This window comes from Paramisgurnus dabryanus, chromosome 1 (genome assembly GCF_030506205.2).
Source record: "Paramisgurnus dabryanus chromosome 1, PD_genome_1.1, whole genome shotgun sequence".
Taxonomy (NCBI): Eukaryota; Metazoa; Chordata; class Actinopteri; order Cypriniformes; family Cobitidae; genus Paramisgurnus; species Paramisgurnus dabryanus.
The window spans coordinates 31,922,200-31,944,750 of record NC_133337.1 but is presented as its reverse complement, the minus strand read 5'-3'; the positions used below and the strand labels follow the sequence as shown (position 1 = coordinate 31,944,750).

The window sequence follows — 22,551 nt, the reverse complement described above, 5'->3', positions numbered from 1 at the left end:
TTCCATAGTACACTCTAAAAAATGCTGGGTTGTTTTTAACCCAGGGCTGGGTCACTATTGGACAGAACACACTGCCGGGTTAAAATGACCCAACTGCTGGGTTGTTTTAACCCAATTGCTGGGTTATTGTCAATCATCCATGTTGAAACAACCCAGCAGTTGGGTCATTTTAACCCGGCAGTGTGTTCTGTCCAATAGTGACCCAGCCCTGGGTTAAAAACAACCCAGCATTTTTTAGAGTGTAGGAAAAATAATACTAATGTATTGAAGTAAATGGGTTCCACGAACGGTTTGGTTTCAAACATTTCTTAAAATATCTTCCTTTGTGTTCATCAGAACAAAGAAATTTATACGGGTTTGAAACAACATGAGAGTGAGTGATTGATGAGAGAATTTTCATTTTGGGGTGAACTATCCCTTTAAGACCTTCTGCGGGAGAATCCCACTATTATAAATGATCGCTATGGGATGTAGAAATGTTCAGATAATCTGTTTTACTTAAAATATTTGAAACTATTTTTAATGAGCATTATCATGAACAGTTTATTTCTGCAGTTTTGTTTTTAATGCCAGGATTGCAAGTGTCATACTCTGCCATGGCCTGGTTGCACAAATGCCGCCCCTGTCCCCCACCCTAATTATCTCCAGGTGTTCCTTGTTTCCCTTGATTAGTATGTGTATAAATACCATTGTGTTTAGCATTTTCCTTTGTTGGTTATTGTATTGTGTTGGCTTTGTTCTTGGTCAGAGGACTCCTCATTGACCCTCACATAATCTACACTGAAGTTCTGTAAGTAAAGATTTGACAGGAAGGTGAGTTTTTGTTAGTGATGGGCAGTCCGGCTCTTTCCATTGATTCGTCTCTTTCGGCTCAAGCTCCGGCTCAACGTTTTAGTGATGGGAGTCCGGCTCTTTTCATAGATTCGGCTCTTCTGGCTCGGCTCCCTTAGAAGAGCCGGCTCCCCTACATGCGTCTGAAGATTCGGCTCTGCTCGTTCGCTACAAAGAATCAGCTCTTAGAGCCGGCGTTCGCGAACGACCCATCACTAGTTTTTGTAACATTAACTTCAGCAGTGTACATATGAGTGCAGATGTTTGACTTTTCCTGTTAATTCATTTTCAGATTCATCATGGCAGTCATGAGAGCTCTTGTGCTTCTTTTCTTGGTCTTTTCTGTTGAGAGTGCACCAGGTGACCAAAACCCGACACCCAATATTCCAGATTATATTCCCAAACTTTGGAGTGTAACTTTATGTAAAAGGATAACTTAAGCAACATTTAAAGCACTTCTACACAGAACCAAAACTGAGTGACTTTATATTACTAATATTTTATTCACTGTATAGCTGAAGAAGACTGCCCATATGGATGGACACCTTTTGGTGTGCAATGCTACAAATTCTTCTCTCAGTCAGTTAACTGGGCCACAGCTGAGGTACTGTTATTCAGAAATCTCTTGTGGTGATCTAAGTTAAACAATTAATTTAATATTTGTGAAAATCTTTTTCTTTAGAAAAACTGTCAATCCGTTGACGCAAATCTTGCATCTGTGCGCAATACAGTTGAACACAAGTTTCTCCTGAGTCTTGTATCTGCTGACACATCTGCTTGGATTGGTGGCCATGATGGTGAAATTGTAAGTCATTTTTGCTCTGAAAGGAAGTTAATGCTCTTTATTCTATAGATGCAGTAACTTGTTTTATTGTTACAATGTAACTTATTCAATTATCTCATCATTAGTGTAAACTTTCTGCTTGCACTCATCACTCAATAGGATGGCCAATGGCTGTGGTCTGATGGATCTCAGTTTGACTTTACCAGCTGGTGCTCTGGAGAACCTAACAATTATCAGGGTAACCCTGAGAACTGCCTACTGATAAACTTTGGCAGTAAGAATAAATCCTATTTTTACTCCCAATCTTAACATTTTATAGCACTTAGTATGAAATAGACTAGTTTATTTGTCAAGTTAAGCGCCTTCACTATGGTCCGATCCATTTGTTGTCAATTGTTAGTTTGCAGCCTGATTGTACTAAATTCATTATCAATAATCTACCCCATAACAAATAATTGTCTGAATTTATCAATGAAAACATAACTTTGTATAAAACTATTTAGACCATGTGGGTCTCCAGCATTGTTCTTGGAGGGCATATTCAATCAAAACCAACTCCAGCACATGCCTCTAATTTTTAGACCCTTTGCAAAAACACTTGAAATTTAGCTCTGCCTCCCGTTTCTCTTGATAGTGTTTAAAGTGTACACCTCATTTAATCACCTGTGCTAAATTTAAATTGATTTGACGCATAATTTGAAAGTGCCCACACCTGTTTAAGTCCTCACAGCTGACAAATGCATACACGGGTCTGAATACTTTCTGAATGTTTTGATTTAATTACTGATTTAAGTTCAAACTACAGTAATTGTACTGCTTTATTTTCATCTTATCCCACAGATAACCATTGCTGGAATGATGCGCAGTGTTCGTCCGCATTGAGCTACATTTGTGCCAAACCTCTATCATGAGAAATCAATTTGTTTCAATGTTTTACATTAAAACAATCAAAAACAATTTCACGTTTGGCCTGTTTACCCAATGGCATTATCTGATTTTATTTGTTTCTTTGCCTTAGTTTAAACTTACTGTTATGTTTTCGTTAAGGATTTAAAATTATTTGAAGTTAAAAATTCAAATAGTGTAAAACGATAGAGAAACTTATTTAATAAGCTGAAAAACAATTAAATGCGTCTTTCATCCACAGCATTAAAACTTCACATCAAAAGACAAAAACGATCATGATCAAATAATGCAATAGCAAAACCGATGTAATGTGCAAAAGTCTTATCATAGCCTATACCATTGCAAACAATTCTAACTGTATAATGATCGTGTATATAATCTCTTCTCGAATGGTAAAATGGATGGCCGATAAAAGTGCTGGTGGTCTAAGCCTATTGCTCAATACCATGTATATACACTTACTGCGTTGTCTGTAGTCCATAGTCAATGAGGTTTTGTAGATCATCTCTGTAATTCTTCGTTGCGCTGTGAGCATTTCTGTCATGGGGTCAGATATGGCTCATTGTGAAATACCCTAACAAGTAATAGACAGTAGATGGTGCAATTAAACTATAAACAAGGAACAAATGCCGCTTTTCATGTCAGGTTCAGTATATTTAATGTCAGTTTCAAAACGCATTAATTTAATAGTACAGTAAAATGTTATACTTCAGACTTTAAACCATGACAAAATGGATGTTTGTATATTGTTTGAATTACATTGATTCATTTGGCAGACATTTTTATCCATAGCAACATTCCATCAATGTGTGTGTGTTCCCTGGGATCAAACCTGCAATCTTGTGTGCTGCTCTACGCAATGCACTACCGCTAAGCTACAGAAACACATTTCAATACTTTTTTTCAGGTGTTTTTAATGAGGCTAATGATATACTGAGACTTGCTGTGTTTTATCATTAGTACTTTACATGTACATAATAACATTATTCAATTTGTACTACCCTATATAATATAATATATAATATAAATCTAATATTATTACTAATGTGTCTTTCTGGGATAAATCTAGTTTGTTCTTCATCATGTCAGCTATATAGTATGTAAGTACCTAGGCATATTCAAATGCATCATTAGTATAGACCCTTTTACAGCCCACGTGATCAAATAGCCTGCGTGTGCATTTTGGCAACAGAAGGGGTGTTATTCACCATTCAACCAAAGTTTATTAAAACCGTTTACCAGCATCAAAATGTCTGGTTGTTGCATTTGGTTGCACTAATATAATATACTAATATACGTACATCTGTATCTGGACACTTATATTTGGGCATCTGCTAATGTCGTCTATCCACTCCACTATAGTACACGGATCTGGTAGCTGTGTTGAAAAAGTTGATGTCAACTCTTTAAAATAACTTTCTCTGTCTGTGTTGCTTCACTGCTGATTCTTGCCATACTTCCGTTGCCAAACTGTGCGCGCATACATTGCCACGTCATCATTGTGCATGTCACGGAGTCACTATATGTAGCGGAACTAATAATGGCGGAAGTAGTTCTGCCCAGACCGTTTTCACAGAAACACCCTGCCAGTTCCGGTAACTTTGGGCAACCGTAATCAGGCGATATCGGCATCAGGTGTGCTTATTAAGCGTGGCGATTGGGCAGTTCTGAGAAGAGGAGTATAAATAGAGCATTAGGAAATAGTGCTCTTCCAGACGGAAGTGTTTGGTGTGGGGGAGAGGCGTATTATTGTGGAGATTGAAGCCTGGGCGAAGACAAAGTGGAGGATTGAGCTAAATGAAAACGAAGCTAAGTACTTAGAAAATTCTTTGCTGAAGTAATTGTGTTGACCTGTGCTGTTTACTTCGAAGAGATTGTGGATATTGAGGAGTCATTGGGTAAAACATTGGAAGGAACGAAGGAGTGTGTTACTAGCAACTTTGTATACGCTATTCCTCTGGAAAAGAGGGACACGTCGAGAGTCAACAAACTGTGAGTATGTGGAGTTGTTGTTTTGCCAGTGACCTCGCTTGCTAACTGCGTGTCCTAGTGCATCTCCTAAGTGCTCGCTCAGCGTTTATACGGCCCCACCCATAGAAAGGAGTGGTGGGCGAGCCGAAGATCGCTATGAAGAGGGAAGAGTGTGGTTACAAGTTGTGGATGTGACGTCTCCCGTCGCTCATCCTCCGTATCAACCCCTTTCTGTGGTTCAGGACCAATTCCCGACCCAACGTGGTGATCCGACTTTAATTCACTGTGAGTGTGTGTGTGTGGCGTGCCGTGGGTGAGTCTTTTGACGTGTGTACACTTGAAGTGTAGTGCTGTCAATGTTGTCAGCAATCATTCACTAGGCCGAAGAGGAGAGCCCTGGATTGAAGGAAGTGAGCTGGTGTCAGTGGACGACTGATTCATCTATTATACAACCCGACTGTGACTCGTAATCCCTTCTCCCACCTGGTGGTGGCGTGCCAACTGTAGGAAGTAAGAATATTGCTGTGAATATTGTGTGGAGTATTTGAAGGAGGGAGAGCTTTAAATAGGCTGCTGTGTGGAAGAAAGTAGATGTGCTGTCTTGGTGTACGATCATACTCCTGTTGAGTGTTTGCAGATGCCCGCCCCTGTCTAGATCTCTTGCCCCGCTGTGGGAAGAGAGGAGAGGGAAGCGACTGGCCCACTCGTACAGTACATCATCCGGTGTGGTGTCCTATTCCATCCTACCCACCGTTCAGGATTTCATCTGTGGCCGTGCTAGGCCCAACGCGCAGCAGCCTCGACCTGCCCCTCCTTCTGGACGTCTGTTCGAAGTCCAGAGGTGTTGAATCTCTCCCTACATATTCACAGAAGTAGTCTATTGTTGATGTGTGTGTGTGTGTGTGTCTGTTTCCAGTCTGCAGGTTCGAGCCAAGGGCTCTGTGTCGACATGAGACTGTCCAACGACGTTTTGGAAGTCCACGTTCAAGTGTTCCATTAGAAGTCTGTCCTGGGGAGGAAGGCTAAAAGTTCGCTGTGTGTACATACGTCCTCTCTAGCCACCTAAGCTTCAAAGAACTAAAGCTTGACGTCTGCCTACCTAAGGGTCTGTGTGTGGTATTTCTTTCAAGTCTAATATACTCCATTGTATGCCCAAAGCCAAGTGCCCAGTGTACCGCTCTGTAAACTCACCTGTACGCCAAGAGCCCAGTGTACCTCTTTGTATATTCACTTGTATGCCCAAAGCCAAGAGCCCAGTGTACCTTCCTGTATACTCCCCTGTATTCTTTCTAGACGTCTCCAGCTCCAAGTCCAGGAAGAGAGGTTTGAGCGTCCATCGGGAACCCATCTGAAAGCCACAAAGAGCGGAAGTTGAGAATATCCCCCTGTAATTCACGAGAGGACAAAGATCAAGACCTGTGATCCCACCTTATAAGAATCCCTCCCCTTTCTCCCCTTACCTTTTAATTATTTAATAAAGATTGTATTTTATCTTGTTTCGTCTGTTTGGTCATTGGGGCATTTTGGGACCTCCACGGGGTGGAAACTGAGGGAGAGGTGTGACTCACGTTAGAAGTGGTCCGCTCCGACCTGTGACATGTACAGACAGTAAAATGGTCTGTGTACGTCTGAATCTCGTGAAAAATAATCCCAAATCCTGGCAATTCTTGCCTACCCTTTTATGATAAGATTTCGGACATACAATTAGTTCGCCTACTGCTTTTTGCCTACTATTTAGTATTGATTAAAAAAAGCCATGGGCAAAAGGTCTGTTTATCAAGCAATAAAATTCTTACTTAAATGATCATGTAAGTACACGTTAATTCAGATTTACATTTTTTTATTTTCAAACACCTTGCGTTTTTGATCGCTCCCTCTGAAGCAGGGGCAGTTCTGGGATTTCATTCTTTGGGGGTGATGTAAAAAGAGCATTGTGATGCCTTTTTGTAAACCGTGACCAGTTTTATTTAGTAATTAAGTATAAATAAATTTATATACTGTATATTACTTTCCCATAGTTCCAAGCCCTTTATGATTTTTAATTTATCTTAATACAAAACATAAAACAATTACACAGTTGTAGCAATGGTGACTAACTCTATAAAACAGCTATAAAGGTATAAAAGTTATTAATTAGCCTACTATAATGTGTATAGTCATAGTTTAAAAATGTTATATATCCATCTATAAAAAGCAAACAACACTGAATGTTGCTTATATTCTGTTTTCTATAATTTGGTGGTTTAAACTCAAGTATTATGACTGGCAAATTTTTTTAATGGCACATTCGAAAACTTTATTGTAAGCATCTTATCATTCAAAACTTTTACTGAATATTGTTATATTGATTTGTTCAGGCGAGGACACTTATCAAACATGTGAAGCATGGGTCAGATTGGACATTTTAATCCTATGTTAGAATAAAAACTCCTCTCTAGGAGGAGTTTGTTGAAGTACGAAGTTTGGAAATGTCAAAAAGTTATGTTCTCTTGAATATTTGTAGGTGGCGCTCTCAAGCCATTTCTGTGAAGAACTCCGCCGAGTCGTGACCTCCCGCGTGCAGGTCCCTCAGAGCCTTAGCCTGGTGAAGCTGAAGCTGCCTCCCCACAGGCTTTGTAAGCAGCACCGGACAGCGCCGAAGACTGCTTACAGGCCCGTGAGGGGATAGTAGGCTGGTCCCGCCAGGAGGAAGCAACACTGGCCGGACACAACTGCATCGCGACCGGCCGCTCCACTGACGGGATACCAGTATACCCCCTGGCATCTCCACCTTCGAGAGAGGTGAGAGGTGAAGGCTGAAACGGCCGGTTCCGGGCGGAAAACTGGGTTTTCCACGACCGCGTCAGCTCTTCATGCACCTCGGGGAAGAAAGGCACCGGGGGCGAGGACTGAGAAGCCCTGGCACCCCCGAAGTACCAATCATCGAGGCGGGACGGTTTGGGTGGGGGAGGTTCAGTCCACGCCAAGCCGACCGCAGCTGCCATCTCGGGGTCGAACGCAGGTCCCGCAACCCTAGCCGAAGGCGGGAGCGGGTCTGGATCGACGTCCGAGGCTGACAACCCTCCGACGTTATGGTGGACGTTATGGTGGACATCGTGTCCGGTGGAGGCTCGATGGAGCGCGAGGACACCGTAGAACACGGGCCGCTCGTCTCCATCGGGACCTCCGCTGGCAACGGATCAGGGCGCTGGGAGCTGCTGGACGAACCAGCAGACCGACCCAGCACCGTTATACGGAGGTCATCCTTCGCAAGCCTGGTGACTGTGCTCTTAGCAGCACCAGGCTTGGAAGGCGGGGGCCGTTGCCGGAGGAACAACACCCGTCTCCGCAAATCCGCCATAGTCATACCCTCGCAGATGGAGCATAAACTATCACGCAACGCTGCCTCTGCGTGCTGGAGCCCCAGTCACGAAAGACAACGCTCGTAGCCATCCCGGGGGGCGAGGAACACACCGCATCCAGAAACGGAGCACGGACGGAAATCCATCTTTAAAAAGACAACCCCGACCGTGACACGAATGAGTGGCTGTCTTAAAAAAGACACAAAGCTCAAACGAGCTGCTCTTTTAGAGAAATCACTCTTTGTGCAAGCTGGTGAAACACACAGGGAGAGGCAACGCACTCACTCGAACTCAAGTCCTAAATTAAAGAGACAGAGAGAGAGAGAGAAAGGGTGGAGAAAAACACTGCGAGCCTCCGCTGAGGTGTCTTTGCCCAACCAACTTCAGCAAGCTGAGATCTTTTTTCCTCTAAGAACAGGATCTACGAAGATCAGTTAACAGCTTCTCGAGAGCAGATGTCTGCCGGCTTCGAAGCAATAAAAGCTTATTTGGTATTGTGCACCTGCGGCTTATATACGCACCTGGCGGGGCGGCGCCGGCATTATGCAAATACCTGCATGCCAAGTTCATTGGCGTTTTCATAGTTTCTCGAAGTAGATAGGTCACCCGCGGAGCGGTTCCCAATTCGTCGGTCACGACGTGACGTCGTAGTGACCGACTGAAAGGGAACGAATATAAACGGCTTTATGAGAAAAATAATAATTTACCAAATTATCATGGATCAGGTGTGTTGCATTGAGAAATACACTAACAAGTAACAGACACCGAGGGTGCAATTAAACTAAAATTGCTAACTCCTGTACAGAGTAAAACTAAAATAACAGCATCATGCAAAGCATTCTAGAAAAAAAATCTGAAGCAAAAACAGAAAAAGGTTGATGATGATTTCTGGTTCCCAGAATGCTTTGCATGATGCTGTTTTAGTTTTACTCTGTAAAGACAAAGACTTACAGTTTTTTGGATTGCTTACACACTAAAATTAAAAGTATTACACTAATAGCAAAACATCAGCCCATATTTGCACAACTGTAAGCACTGTCAACCTCACACTTGTTGCAAAACTCTACACACAGTGATTTGCAACATACATTACACACAAAAATCTATCATGAAGTCACTTCCTTGCAAAACCAAAGCACTGACTGTCAAATTACAGCACTGTCCAACCAATTGGTTCAACACGGTCATCAGGGCTGCGTTCAAGATCAAAACGGTGCACAACGTTTTGCTACGGTTTCCGGGTTGAACGACATGTTTCCTGGAAACGGTGTGCACCGTTGTGCAACAGGGTTTAAGATACGTTTTCTCTTGTTTTGTGGGTTTGTCAGAACTGTAGTCCAGCAGCAACATGTAAATAAACCAAGCGGTACTTAAAGCTACAATGTGTACTTTTTTGAGTTAATTCTTAGCAAAAACCCATGTTTTCTTCCAAAAGTATGTGCTCATTCATATGTAAATACTTCCACCCACTAATCAAAGTATTCTCGTAAGTGTAGAATCTGCTATTTAAAATACATACGGTCGAGTCGCTCGACTGGCGCATCCATGTTGTGCCTCCATCTTTGAAATACATTCGCCGACGAGGGACATTCCTGAAATTCAAGCTCCGCCTTTCGCGCTTTCAGACTACACTCATGCTGGCCGCTAGCTGAAGCCTCCCGAGGTTGCATGTGTAGGCGGTATACGTCATCAAGATCTTATTTCAGAATATTAACAATTATAAAGCAGTTAATTTAAATAAACCAGGTTTGATGACGTGTGCAGCCCGCACATGTGTAGACTGAATCCTTCGGATTCAACAACAGCTGCAAACGGTGATGATCCCGCAATCTAATGCTTTGATTTGAAGCAGATTTGAAAGCCTGTTAAAGACCTATTTTCGAGGACATTAAAACACGTCACCAAGCTAGCAAAAAGGGGATTTAAAACGACAACGTTTTACAACAAGACCAAAGTCAATATTGGAGTAATGTTAGTTTTCCAAGATGGGGCTTAAAGGACACCGAAGTTGCCTACTTTCTATCTTCTCCACAGGTAATTCAGCATATTCGTTTAAATCTATACAGTCTATGTAAACTTGAAGTTTTATAGTTCCTTGGCTAACTATAGCATGGCTATGCATAACACTTGTTAGTGTAAACACGCATGTGGTTTAATGTGTTCAAAGCCACACGCTGTCTCTCTGCCCATTTATGTAATCTGAGGTACTGAAATAAATGTTTTTCATCTTTTCTGACCTCGGTGTGTTTTTCAAACACACGGTGACAGCCCTATTTTTAGCCTTTCATTGATAAAACTGATCTGCGCGTCTTTCATTTCATTTTACAAGCGTGTGAAAGTTGAGCGATCTTATTTCACCAATATCAGAGAAAGCTCTTACATATACACGGACATGTAACATGTTTACTTAAAACATAAGCATTGGACTCTGACATAATATTAGTTTGCGTCCATTTAAACCCGTCATTACTCCCGCTCATGATTGAATGATAGGAGAGGGACTCGTCCACAGACCATCCCCTTAGTAATCTGGAGAGAAGCGGATGAAAATGGACAAAAAGAGACGGATTTAAACACCAAATGTAAACATAATGTGTCTCTCTCGTCCACTTGTGATCTGATCGACGAAAACACATCTTAATACCAAGTTTAACAGCCCCTGGGATATTTTTCCTCGCGTCAATGAAAAAGGAGTGTCTAAGCTACGTTTATGGTTGCTTTTTGTATGTGATTTTAAGCGGACATATCATGACAATCTGACTTTTTTCCATGTTTAACATAAATCTGTGTGCTTTGACGGATCACAGGCAAAGGACATTGCAATTTTTTCATTTTTTCATTGCTTTTGCTTTGTAGCTACTGGAAGCCATGTTAACCTTGGCATGACACGGCCACCGTACGAGTTAAAACGTGTTCCGAAGGGGGGGGGGGGGCTAAAAAGAAATATTCAGTGGGTTGTCATATAGAATTTCACCGCTAGATGGGAGTAGATCCTACACAGTGGAGCTTTAAGAGAGAGAGCATGCACAATGGGTTAACTGTAAGTTGGAATGTTCTCTTTCATTCTGGATGGCAAGGGCAGTGACTGTAACATTGAGGGTATTTTACAGTATTAAATATTCATAACGATTTCATTAGGCACCGAAAACATTTAAAAAAAGAACACAAGTAATGGCCTCTCAGCCAACGTATTTGCAACTCTTGCGTCATCACAATGCATCACTGTTTTTGTTTAATAAACGTTGTGCAGCGTTTTGTCAGGGCTGAACGCAGCCCAGGTGTGCAAACACTTGTTTGCTTATTTGTAGACACACCAATCAGGGCTGGGTTTCCCGATAACAATAGAACTTAGGACTTAAGAGCGTTTTCTACAAGCTACTTAACGAACATTCGTTGTTCACAGTGGCGACCGGTGACTTCTTTTTTCGAGGGTGGTCGATGCAAAGTTTGTCACAACATGTATGTACCCAGCTAACAATTTTACGTTATAAAAACGTTCCCGTAACGTCTTACGAAAGTTTGGAAAATGTTTATTTTTTAACGTTCTTGGAACGTTTGAAAGATGTAATCATTGAATGCATTTTGTGCCAAAGCAGTGAGAATTGATCCTCAGTTTAGCCCACATAGACTTCTATTGTTCTCAAAAGTATTGAAAAATGTGTCCTAGCGTCTTTAAAAAACTGTAAAGTCATGGAATAAGTGTGTAGAGTTTTGAAAACTGGGTTCAAGCAATGAGAAACGATCTAGAGTTTGGTCCACATGAACTGATGCCGTGCAGACTGTAGTTAGAGTTTTACACACGTGACTCCAGTTGTGCCCACTGTTGTTTAGCAATCGAAAAAAACTGTAGTGGTATAGTTACAACAAACGGATGTTGTGCTAATTGTGTTTAGAGTTTTGAAAATGTGTTTTCAGTATTGAACAATGCTTGTTAGAAACTGAAAAAAAAGTGTAAATAAATAAATAAATAATATATATGTAGAGCTCAGAAAGACATGGAACAAGGAAGACAGGTTCATGGAGGGAGAAGGGTGGCAGGGAGTGGCCTGATGCTAGAGAGAGGCAGGATTAGCCCCCCCAATTATTTGTTTGAATTGAAGTATGTACTTTTAGTTTCTACCTTTTTTTCTCATTACAGTAATTCCATAAATTACTACAGACTATTGAAGCAAACTGCTCATTTTAATTGACCTCAAAGAATTGTTATGTTCTAAAAATGTATATAAATCAAGTGAAAGAGTGTCACTCTTTTCTTTGAAGAAAATATTATTTTGTATGAATTCACTGAAATTGTTCAAACTGTGAAGATGAAGAGTTTGTATTTTCTCTATTGGTCTTTGCTGCTAGTGTTTTTCCTCTCAGTGTGTTTTGAGTGACAGTGTGTGTTATCTCAGTGAGGGTTGTGCACAGAGGTGTAAAGAGTAGCTGAAAGCCATATTGAGTAAAAGTACAGATACCTTACTGTAAAAATTACTCCACTACAAGTTACTAGTCACCAATTTAAATACAACTTGAGTAAAAGTCTTAAAGTAACACAATTTAAAAGTACTTAAGTATTTTAATCATACTGAACATTGGCTCAAAGAAGCACTAGTCCTCAATACAAAGAGATACTGAAGGTCAGTAAAAAACAAGAAAGTTTGGTTACACTTTATTTTAAGGCGTCACTGTTACATTGTAATTATATATTTAGGTACTAAGTAATAATCATCAACAACATGTACTTACTGTAGGGTTGGGGTTAGGATTAGGGTTTGGTTTAGGATTAGTTGCATGTAATTATGCATAATTAACTGTTATTACTTAATAATTACATGTAACATGTGTAACAAAGACACCTTAAAATAAAGTGTTACCGAAAGTTTATTTATGAGGTTTTACTTCCTAATATAGAAAAGAAATCAAACACCTCAATATTTTGACATGGCAGAACAAACATAGATTAAACATAGTCATAGTCTTTTGACCAGAGCCGGACAGTAACGGAGTACATTTACTTGAGTACAGTACTTAAGTACAATTTTGAGGGATCTGTACTTTACTCGAGTATCATTTTTTTGGAGTACTCATGACTTTACTCAAGTACATTTGAGAGGCAAATATTTTACTCTTTACTCCACTACATTTCTATCCATAACCATAAGTACTTGTTACTTTTTCTTAAAAAAAGGAAAAAATAAAAATCTCAGAAACCCTCAATGTGTTGTTTCCCTCTCTTAAACGTGATTGGATTGTGCAGGCGCAACTGATTGGGACAGCCTATCAGCTATCACCTTCAGCTTTCCGCCAAAGTCACCATGGTCAGATTTAGATAAGAGACGAAACCACTGACAAAACAATGGATTGAGACGCAGCAGGTCCATTCTGGGAATGTGTCAACCCGTGGCCCCACCTCGCCAGACTATTTAAATGTTCTGAACAAGTTAATGATAGTTTTCTTTTCAAGTGTTTGCTGTGTTTACAAAAAAAAACTTCAGCGGCAGGAATCACTGGTGAGCCCGGATTATTGTTGTTCAAAATGAATACTCGTCAAAACATCACACTCTTACTTGATCTGGACAAACTCAGCATCACAAGACTCCAGCTTCGACATTTGACCACTGTTTATGATTAAACTGGTTTGCAGTAACATTAATTTCTTAATTTATGTCAGGAGTTTCAAAATAATGAATCTGTAACGCTCGTTATTTTGAATAGAAATCATCATCCGTAAAACATTTATTCTCTTCTCCTCTGGTTTATTTGTGTTCAAATAGATAAAATATACAGAATCCGCCAGGGCTATTAGTACAATGGTGAGCATATTTGGGGAATAATGATGAATTATCACATGTTAGTAAAATATTTAGTCATACAGAATAACATTTCTATTAATTTTCCACTGAATTATGCGATCTGAAGAGCTCAAACTGTGAACGGAGCGATTTGTGTCTCCTCTTCCTGATTTGCCTCAGATTTGACCTCAGAGCTCTATCATTTGCTGTACAGCTGTCAATCATCTCACATGGTTCAACGTGCACTGTGGCAGTAGTAATGCAACATTTAGAAAATGTACTCTTGATACTCAAGTACTTTTAAAAACAAGTACTTTTACTTAAGTAGACATCTGGCTGTAGTACTTTTACTTGAGTAAAATGTAGCAATGGGTATCTGTACTTTTACTCAAGTACTGAAGCTGTGTACTCTGTCCGCCTCTAGCCTGGTCCAACCAGACTCTCGTACATTCATTTCATTTGTACAGAGAGTCTGGCAACGCTCCATTGCAAAGCGTTACTTCCGTTAAGGAGGGTCCATTGTTGAAGTTTAAAACTATTGGATCTGCCCAGAGTCACTCAGGATCTGCCAAAGCCAATCGCTAACGTGTGGTCGTGACGTATATCATGCACCGAAACCGGACGGAAACAACAAGTCAGAATAATCAGACAAACAAAACTTAGCAAACCTGGCTCTTGCTCCGGCTTTAACTTCTGTATATTCGGCAGTTTTGCAACAACGGACCGAATAGCTTTTCTCACGTCTTTCTCCGCTGCCATTACTGAACTACAACTCAAACTGACGCACAACCTCAACGTCATCGTTCTTAGCCACCCCCATCTGTTCGCTGATTTGTCCTGCAGATTTTTGCAGGAGAAAACGAAACTCTATAGATGGTTTCATCGGACGCACGTGATACACGTCTGGATCCGAACCTTACTTCCGGTTTCGTTTTTTTAATGGTCTGACTGGTTGCTAAACTGATCTCTTGAACAAATGCCTCGTCGAAAATAACAAATGTTTTGGTTTCCTAGGTAATCTATGTGTTGTTTTGTTTGCTTGTTATATAAATAAACTATGTTTAAAGAATTTGTTGTTATTTATTATTAGCGGAGTTTACCGGAAGTTACGTGCGGACCGCGACAGCGGCTTGTTTATGTTGTTACCGCTGAAACGGTCTATAGAGCCATCCCAGACGTACTGCTGAAGCGAAATGAAAATTAAGCGGAAGCACGTAGGAGGGCGGAGCCAGGCTAGTCCGCCTCTGCTTTTGACTAAAATTTAATTTAGTTTTAGTCATATTTTAGTCATCTGAATTGATTTAGATTTAGTTTTAGTCTAGTTTTAGTCAACTAAATGCAATGAGATTTTAGTTGACGAAATCTGGATTACATTTTATTTAAACCCATTTAATTTTAGTCTAATGTCATTGTGTACTTGAATGTGCCATGCTGACAAATATGTAGCCTAACTGTTGCAATATAAATATTCTCATATAGGCCTATCTTAAAAAAGTTATAATCTTAATATTTCAAAAATTTCAGTATTAGAGTCCAGTGGGTTGTTACATTTTAAATTACAGTAAGAGAAATATGATAATGCATATTAAAAACGTGAAGTTGTTCATTTGAAATATTAATTGAAAACACATGTAGTAGACGTGACAATATCTCACATTAAAGTCATGGGATAAGTGTGTAGAGTTTTGAAAACTGTGTTCAAGCAATGAAAAAGCGAACTAGAGTTTGGTCCACATGAACTGCTGCCGTGCAGACTGTAGTTAGAGTTTTGCACATGTGACTTCAGTTGTGCCCACTGTCGTTAAGCAATCGAAAAAAACTGTAAGCAGGCAGTCTACTACAGTTTTTCTCAATTGCTTTGGCTCATTTCTCAAAACAGAAATTACATTTTCAAAACTCTAAGATAATTTGGCAAAACAGTCTTACAGTTCAGCACAAAACCATGATTCACCTGCAAAAGCTCATACCTCTCCCAAAACAGTTCACTCATGTGTCAAAACTAAATTTCCTTCTCATTTAAACAGTAAGTGTCCCCAAAATGGTTTGTCCCTTTGGCATGCAAGCATTGCAAGTCAAAATGTTTAGATGTTTTGTCACTATGGCAGAGGACCATTGAAATATCCCTCATGTCCACCTTTCAGTCTTAGCCCAGTCCTTCATTGACAATGGTTACTGTACTGTTTTTTTTGTCTAACTAACAAAATACAATTGTGTATAAAACTGAAAAAAAAAAAGAAATAGGATTTTAGGGTAAGAGTAGCCTCCAAGGTTTGACATCATTAAAATGTCTAAAGTGGACTATCAAAATAAAGTGTTACCAAATGCTTTAAAAACAATTGGCTAAATGGAGAAGACCGAGTGGATTAGCATTACTATTGTATCTGTATCAGTGGATGGTGTGTATACAAAATCTTGTATTTTGGAATAACTCAGTGCCAAAAAATTTAAATAAATGACATAAAATATTGAAGAATTCTGCATCATGTCTGATTCATTCCAGTAACATATATTGCAGTGAATTATAAACAGAGATGTGTCCTTGTTTTACACAAGAAAACATTGTATAATGCTACATGTTGTTATTGTTTTTTTAGGTAATTGCTTTGTGGATGACAAAGTGTGTTTGTCGGCTGTCAACCTTTGCTAGTGTTCTGAAAGAATGAGTAGTTCTGAAACCTGAATAAAGTGTTTTGATAGTTGTAGTGCATTTTGAATGTGAAATGAACTGCTTTGCCAAGCTGAAAGTTGGTTAGGAGAACTGTTTTGCAAAAGTGACCTAAGTATTGAGAAATGTGTCCTAGCGTCTGTAAAAAACTGTAACAGTGACCACTTCATTAAAGGTAACCTCACATAAACACATTGATTTAATAATCATTGTATTTTTGGCCATAAATCTTATCTTTACATAATTTTCTTACCTGGATTATCGTCACATTCTGAGGCAACCAAGTAATTAACTTTGTTACACTAACTGCAAAAGTTGCTAAAAAATTGTCATGTAAAAATGCAATGTTTGCAAGTTCTTTTGCACTTTTATTAGATCATTTGTATCAAGAGTAATAAACTTGTGCCCAGACTAAACTTCAATAAGCTTCCTAATATTATTAAGGAGTACCAACAACAGGTTTAAATCCCTCCCTCTGAAGTAATGTATAAAAGATAGGACTCCTCATCGATCATCACACAATCTACACTTAAATTCTGAAAGTGAAGATTTGACAGGAAGGTGAGTTTTTGTAACATTTGTTTATAATATTCACTAATAATCAGCAATGTACATATGAGTGCAGATGTGTCACTTTTCCTGTTAATTCATTTTCAGATTCATCATGGCCGTCATGAGAGCTCTTGTGCTTCTTTTCTTGGTCTTTTCTGTTGAGAGTGCACCAGGTAACCAAGACGTTTACAAGATTTACCAAACCCTACAACCAATATTCCAGATTAAATTCCCATAGAATTGTGTTTTCCATAAAACTTGTTAAACATCATAAAAGGATACCAACAGAAGCAACATTTAAAGCACTTATAAACACGAAACTAATAATGTGACTTAACAATACTATTTTATTTACTGTAGCTGAAAAGAAATGCCATTATGGATGGACACCTTTTGGTGTGAAATGCTACAAATTCTTCCCTCATTTTGTTAACTGGGTCAAAGCTGAGGTACTGTTATAGTTGAATAATGATACTCAATATCCTCTAAAGATTCAAGCTAAACTGATTAGATTTTCTATTTGCATTAAAATAATATCTCCCTCTTTAGAAAAACTGTCAATCCGTTGGTGCAAATCTTGCATCTGTGCGCAATACAGCGGAAAACAACTTTCTCCTGACATTGCTTAGGTATCCTGACACACTTGCTTGGATTGGTGGTCAAGATGGTGAAATTGTAAGTCATTTTGCTCTGAAATGGTGATATTGTCTGGCTAGTCTGTAATTAATGTTAATATAAAACTGATTCTTGTTTCTATAGATACAATAACTGTATACATGCTTTTTGTTACGATATAAATGACTGAATTATATCATTAATGAGTGTGAATAGATTATTAGTAAACTCTTTGACTTACATCACTCATTAGGAAGGACAATGGCTGTGGTCTGATGGATCTCAATTTCACTTTACCAACTGGTGCCCTGGAGAACCTAACAATAATAAACATAATAGTCCTGAGAACTGCCTGGAATTAAACCAAGGCAGTAAGAATGTTTCCTATCATTATTGTTTTTATTTACAATCTTAACATTTTATAGCATTTTGTATTAAATAGGCTAGTTTAGTTGTCAGAAAATGTTACATGCAGTGCATTCACTACATTCAGATCCCTTTAACTTTTCAGTGTTATGTTGCAGTCTGATAGTACAATTGTTTGAATTCATACTCGGTTCCCCGTAAAGAAAATGTGAAAGCAGAATTTTAGAAATGTCTGTAAATTTATTCAAAAGAATGTCAAAAAAATGTCACATTTACATTTACTGTATTTACACCAATGGTGCCAAACTCGGTCCTGTAGGGCCGGTGTCCTGCAGAGTTTAGCTCCAACACTAATCAAACACACCTGAAGCAAGTTATTAAAGTCTTACTAAGCATACTAGAAACTTCTAGGTGTGCTGAGACAAGTTGAAACTAAACTCTGCAGGACACCGGGCCTCTAGGAACGAGTTTGGGCACCCCTGATTTAGACCCTTTGCAACAACACTTGAAATTTTGCTCAGATGCTTCTTGATCGATGCTGATTTATACATTTATTTTTTATTCAAACTACACCAGTAATGATCAGTACTGATTTTTTTTTTATTATCCCGCAGATAACCATTGCTGGAATGACATACCCTGTTCATACACAATGAGCTACATTTGTGCCAAACCTCTGGGATCATGAAAAATCTGTCTGTTTCAAAGTACTATGATTGTACCTATACATTTTTTTTCTGATCTTATCCTTTAAACTCAGTATCTTACTGAACCTTTCTGAAAACGTCTCCAATCAATAAAAGCATTTATAAAGCAAATTGTGTGCATTGTGGAGTCAAAAAATTAATCAGCAAATTAAATACATAAAACAAAACAATAGAGATACATCTAAAATAACAAAAAGGGCTTTCACAATTGAAAGAGTTAACCACAGGGTATTCTAAACCCCAGGTTAACAGAATCCTGGGTTATCTGTTTCAGGGGGTTAAGAGATAACCCTGGGTATTCATAATCTGATGTTTCACACTGTGCATTCCTAAACCTTAAGTTAATGTTTTCATCTGCAAATTTGCAGTGTCAGCAATTTAAGAAAGTTTCTTTACCTCCTCTTTAGCGAACAGACAGCAGAAGTAGGGAACTGAGCAGCGTGAGGTTCACTTCAGAACAACTGAAGTACATTGAGACCATCCATGACAGATTCCTCCACAGCAGTTAAACTTTACATCAAAAGACAAAAACATAATAAAATAATAATGTAATAGCAAACAGAATTGATCTAATTTCTTGTTGATTTCTTGTTTGCAATGGTATAATAATACACTATTAAAAACAAGAATAAAGTGTCAAGTATTTAGTGTGAGCTCCCCTTGAGCAATAGCAGGAACCTGCAGGCTCTCTTAAACCTAAATGAAATGAAGCCCTTCAGTCTCCTCAAAAGAGATAAAGATGTGTTTAGTGCAAAAAGAGACATATAAATATTAGGGCTTTGTGAATATTATGTATATTTAAACACACACACATACATATATATACATTTAACAGGGCTCAAAATTAACTTTTTTATTTGGTAGCACTGGTGCTCCCAACTTTAAAGAGTTAGGAGCACCAGCAAAAATTTAGGCGCATCCATTAGGGATGTTCACATTGACCGTTTAACCGTTAACCGAAGGTAAGAAATTATGACCGATTAACATTATCAGTTAAAATAAAAAATATTTGTTAATACATGGTGTGTGTCCTCATGAGCCGACAGACATTTCGCCACTTTTCTATCTTTAATTTGTGAATGTCCTGTAAATGACACAAATGATTGCTGCCCTGACGGTCTGATAAAGTAATCATTTGTATGAGAAATCATTTGTATGCGTGTTTGGAAGCTGAACGGAGACGCGTGCGTGTCCGCGCAAGATGACGCGGTCCGTCTGCGCACATCCGGACAGACGTTCGCTGATGGCCTCTGACCCTAATCATAAACATCTAGCTCTTTTTGGACAAACGGAGAAAGACGACGCAAAACCAAAACTTTCTGAAAAGCGTCCTGCTTTAGAAATGACCACTGTGGTAGATGAAACGGAGACAATCTGCCATTTGGATATTAATCCACTGCACCGATCGCGTGCTTTTTAACAAGGTATGTTGCGTGAATATCTGATAATGTATGAATCCTGGTTCTGTTTTTGATCTGTGGCTGCTGTTTGCACGACGTAAAACCAAAGACGACGCAAAACCAAAACTTTCTGAAAAGCGTCCTGCTTTAGAAATGACCACTGTGGTAGATGAAACGGAGACAATCTGTCCTTTGGATATTAATCTACTGGACCGATCGCGTGCTTTTTAATAAGGTAATGTTGCGTGAATATCTGATAATGTATGAATCCTGGTTCTGTTGTTGATCTGTGGCTGCTGTTTGCACGTTCAAATTAAATGTTTTGTTTTTACTAGTTCACAGACAACCGTCAACTGTATTTTTACTCAATGACAATTTCATATTAAAATCTTATCAGTTAACGGTTAATGTTCGGTTTAGAAGCTACGGTTGTCGGTCGGGAAAATTAACTGATATGAGCATCCCTAGCATCCATCCAAAAATTAAAAGGCACCAAAACTACAATGTATATGTTAATAGATTTATTTTATTAAAAATAAAACGCCATCATGGCCAGCATTTAAAATTTGGTCTTCTTTTTATTTTATTTTTTGCTGCATAGATTCCAAAATTAATACCCAAATGCTGTTGAAATAGTATAGCAATAATAATTTAACAATTACAGGTAAAATGATTAAGATTACAATAGAAAATCTAGCAAACACGTAAAACACTGATTAAATGGGACATTACAAAAGTGACCTTAATATAGAAGGCTAATATATATATATTGGTATTGATAACTGCATTACCAGGATGCTATTACTACTAAATAAGCAATGTTTTAAAAAATACTATAAAAACATACCATCATTGTCGTGTTCCACATCAACATGGACCACAAGGATGTTTGTCGGATGTCCATTCACCAGCGCATGCCAATATACACTATCAAACACTCTGACAGACAGGTCGGTGTCTCCATCAATAATGAACACATTTGTCATGACACTACTAGTGTTTTTGGCACTTTCGCCATGTTTAAGCAAGGTCTGGCGCTTAAAATGTTTTGATTCCGCCACCAACGCAGTTTTACAGGATTTACAGTAAACACAGTAAGTTAAATCGAGCCATTCTCATAGCGGAGACATTCGTAATCTTTAAACCACTCTCTCCGAAAGGTTTAACGTCAAGTCTTATTTTTCGGTGGTGGCGTCGCATTTGTTTCCTGATTGTCGTCATTAATTAGAGTAGTAACATTGGCTGTAGTCGGCTTGTTCTCGTCATGCTCGCGGTTCGTCTTTCACATTTTCGCGCTTCATGTACCAACGTAGCACGGCAACAAGGAATGACTGACGCTCATATTAGCCAATCTGCGGTCTTCATTAAACGTAAGAACTTAATGGTGAAATTTGATTGGTTATGTAACGTTGGAGAGAACACTGAACCTGGGTCGGCAGCACGCGGCATCACAATCTAAATCAAGTCGCACCACACAACAAAATGGGCAGTCGCACAAATGCTCCCAAATATATTTTAAGGTGGCACAGATTAAATTTCGGTCGCATATGCGACCAAAATAGTCGCAATTTCGAGCCCTGCATTTAAGATATGTTTTATTTAAATATTGTTTTTTATTTATATATAATTTAGAATAATATAAATAAATATATATACAGATGAAAATGTTTCTTAAATACATACATGAATGCGTGTGTATTTAAATATACATAATAATTACACACAGCAAAAACTCATATGTTATGCAAAAAAATACTTTTATTTTGTATGAGATTAATTTAGATTCTAGATTCATCTATGCCCAGCTCTAATAAATAAATATAAATGCTATTGAGCATTTCTGTAACTTTGCCATGTGCCTGTAATGGATGAATCATTTCTAAATGTCTAAAAACTCTGATATTTCTTCATTTATAGTTTATTAACATAAACAAATATAAAAGGATTTATAAGAAAAATACCTATTTACCTAATTATCGTGGATCAGGTGTGTTGCATTGAGAAATACACTTACAAGTAAGAGACACTAGAGGGCGCAATTAAACAAAAATTGCTAACGCCTGTACAGAGTAAAACTAAAATAACAGCATCAAGCAAAGCATTCTGGGAAACAAAATCTGAAGCAAAAACAGAAAAAGGTTGATGATGGGCTTGTTCGACTTAATGCGGCGCTGCAAGAACCAACAGCCAGATGACATCAAAGTACCGCTAGAACGATTCAAGAAATCATACAAAGTGTAATTTCGCCTCGCTCTCGCAGCACTTTAACATCATTGGCCGATCAGTTCTAGTGGCGCCGCAGGAAGTCGAACAAGCCTACTGATTTCTGGTTCCCAGAATGCTTTGCATGAGGCTGTTATTTTAGTTTTACTCTGTAAAGACTTGTAAATGTTTAATGTTCATTTACAGTTTTTTGGATTGCTTACACACTAAAATTAAAAGTAGTACACTTTTAGCAAAACCTTAAACTCCAGAAGCAAAACATCAGCCCATATTTGCACAACTATAAGCACATTATCAACCTCACACTTGTTGCAAAACACACACAGTGACATACGGTACAGTACATTACACACAAAAATCTATCATGTAGTCACTTCCTTTCAATACTAAAGCACCGTCCAACCAAATGGTTGAAC

At 38.8% G+C, this 22,551-nt stretch overlaps 2 protein-coding genes across 2 annotated transcripts; both read left to right on the top strand.

Annotated features, from left to right (window-relative positions):
* The first annotated feature begins 1,115 nt into the window (after positions 1 to 1,115).
* On the top strand, positions 1,116 to 2,604 carry LOC141279790 (ladderlectin-like). Its single transcript, XM_065289727.2, has 5 exons — positions 1,116 to 1,191; positions 1,347 to 1,435; positions 1,514 to 1,636; positions 1,775 to 1,889; positions 2,456 to 2,604. Exons 1-5 carry the CDS (start codon positions 1,131 to 1,133, stop codon positions 2,524 to 2,526), a joined length of 459 nt encoding a protein of 152 aa, XP_065145799.1. The 5' UTR covers positions 1,116 to 1,130; the 3' UTR covers positions 2,527 to 2,604.
* A 14,196-nt stretch (positions 2,605 to 16,800) lies between these two features.
* On the top strand, positions 16,801 to 18,594 carry LOC135779077 (galactose-specific lectin nattectin-like). The gene is made up of 6 exons (XM_065289731.2): positions 16,801 to 16,833; positions 16,930 to 16,997; positions 17,185 to 17,273; positions 17,374 to 17,499; positions 17,693 to 17,810; positions 18,420 to 18,594. Exons 2-6 carry the CDS (start codon positions 16,937 to 16,939, stop codon positions 18,491 to 18,493), a joined length of 468 nt encoding a protein of 155 aa, XP_065145803.1. The 5' UTR covers positions 16,801 to 16,833; positions 16,930 to 16,936; the 3' UTR covers positions 18,494 to 18,594.
* The last annotated feature ends 3,957 nt before the right edge of the window (positions 18,595 to 22,551 follow it).

Excerpts from the sequence above, each read along its gene's own strand:
- LOC141279790 (XM_065289727.2), top strand. The coding sequence starts at position 1,131 with ATGGCAGTCATGAGAGCTCTTGTGCTTCTTTTCTTGGTCTTTTCTGTT. Across the intron at positions 1,637-1,774 it reads GTGGCCATGATGGTGAAATT|GATGGCCAATGGCTGTGGTC; the intron begins GTAAGTCATTTT and ends ATCACTCAATAG. Across the intron at positions 1,890-2,455 it reads CCTACTGATAAACTTTGGCA|ATAACCATTGCTGGAATGAT; the intron begins GTAAGAATAAAT and ends CTTATCCCACAG.
- LOC135779077 (XM_065289731.2), top strand. The coding sequence starts at position 16,937 with ATGGCCGTCATGAGAGCTCTTGTGCTTCTTTTCTTGGTCTTTTCTGTT. Across the intron at positions 17,500-17,692 it reads GTGGTCAAGATGGTGAAATT|GAAGGACAATGGCTGTGGTC; the intron begins GTAAGTCATTTT and ends ATCACTCATTAG. Across the intron at positions 17,811-18,419 it reads CCTGGAATTAAACCAAGGCA|ATAACCATTGCTGGAATGAC; the intron begins GTAAGAATGTTT and ends ATTATCCCGCAG.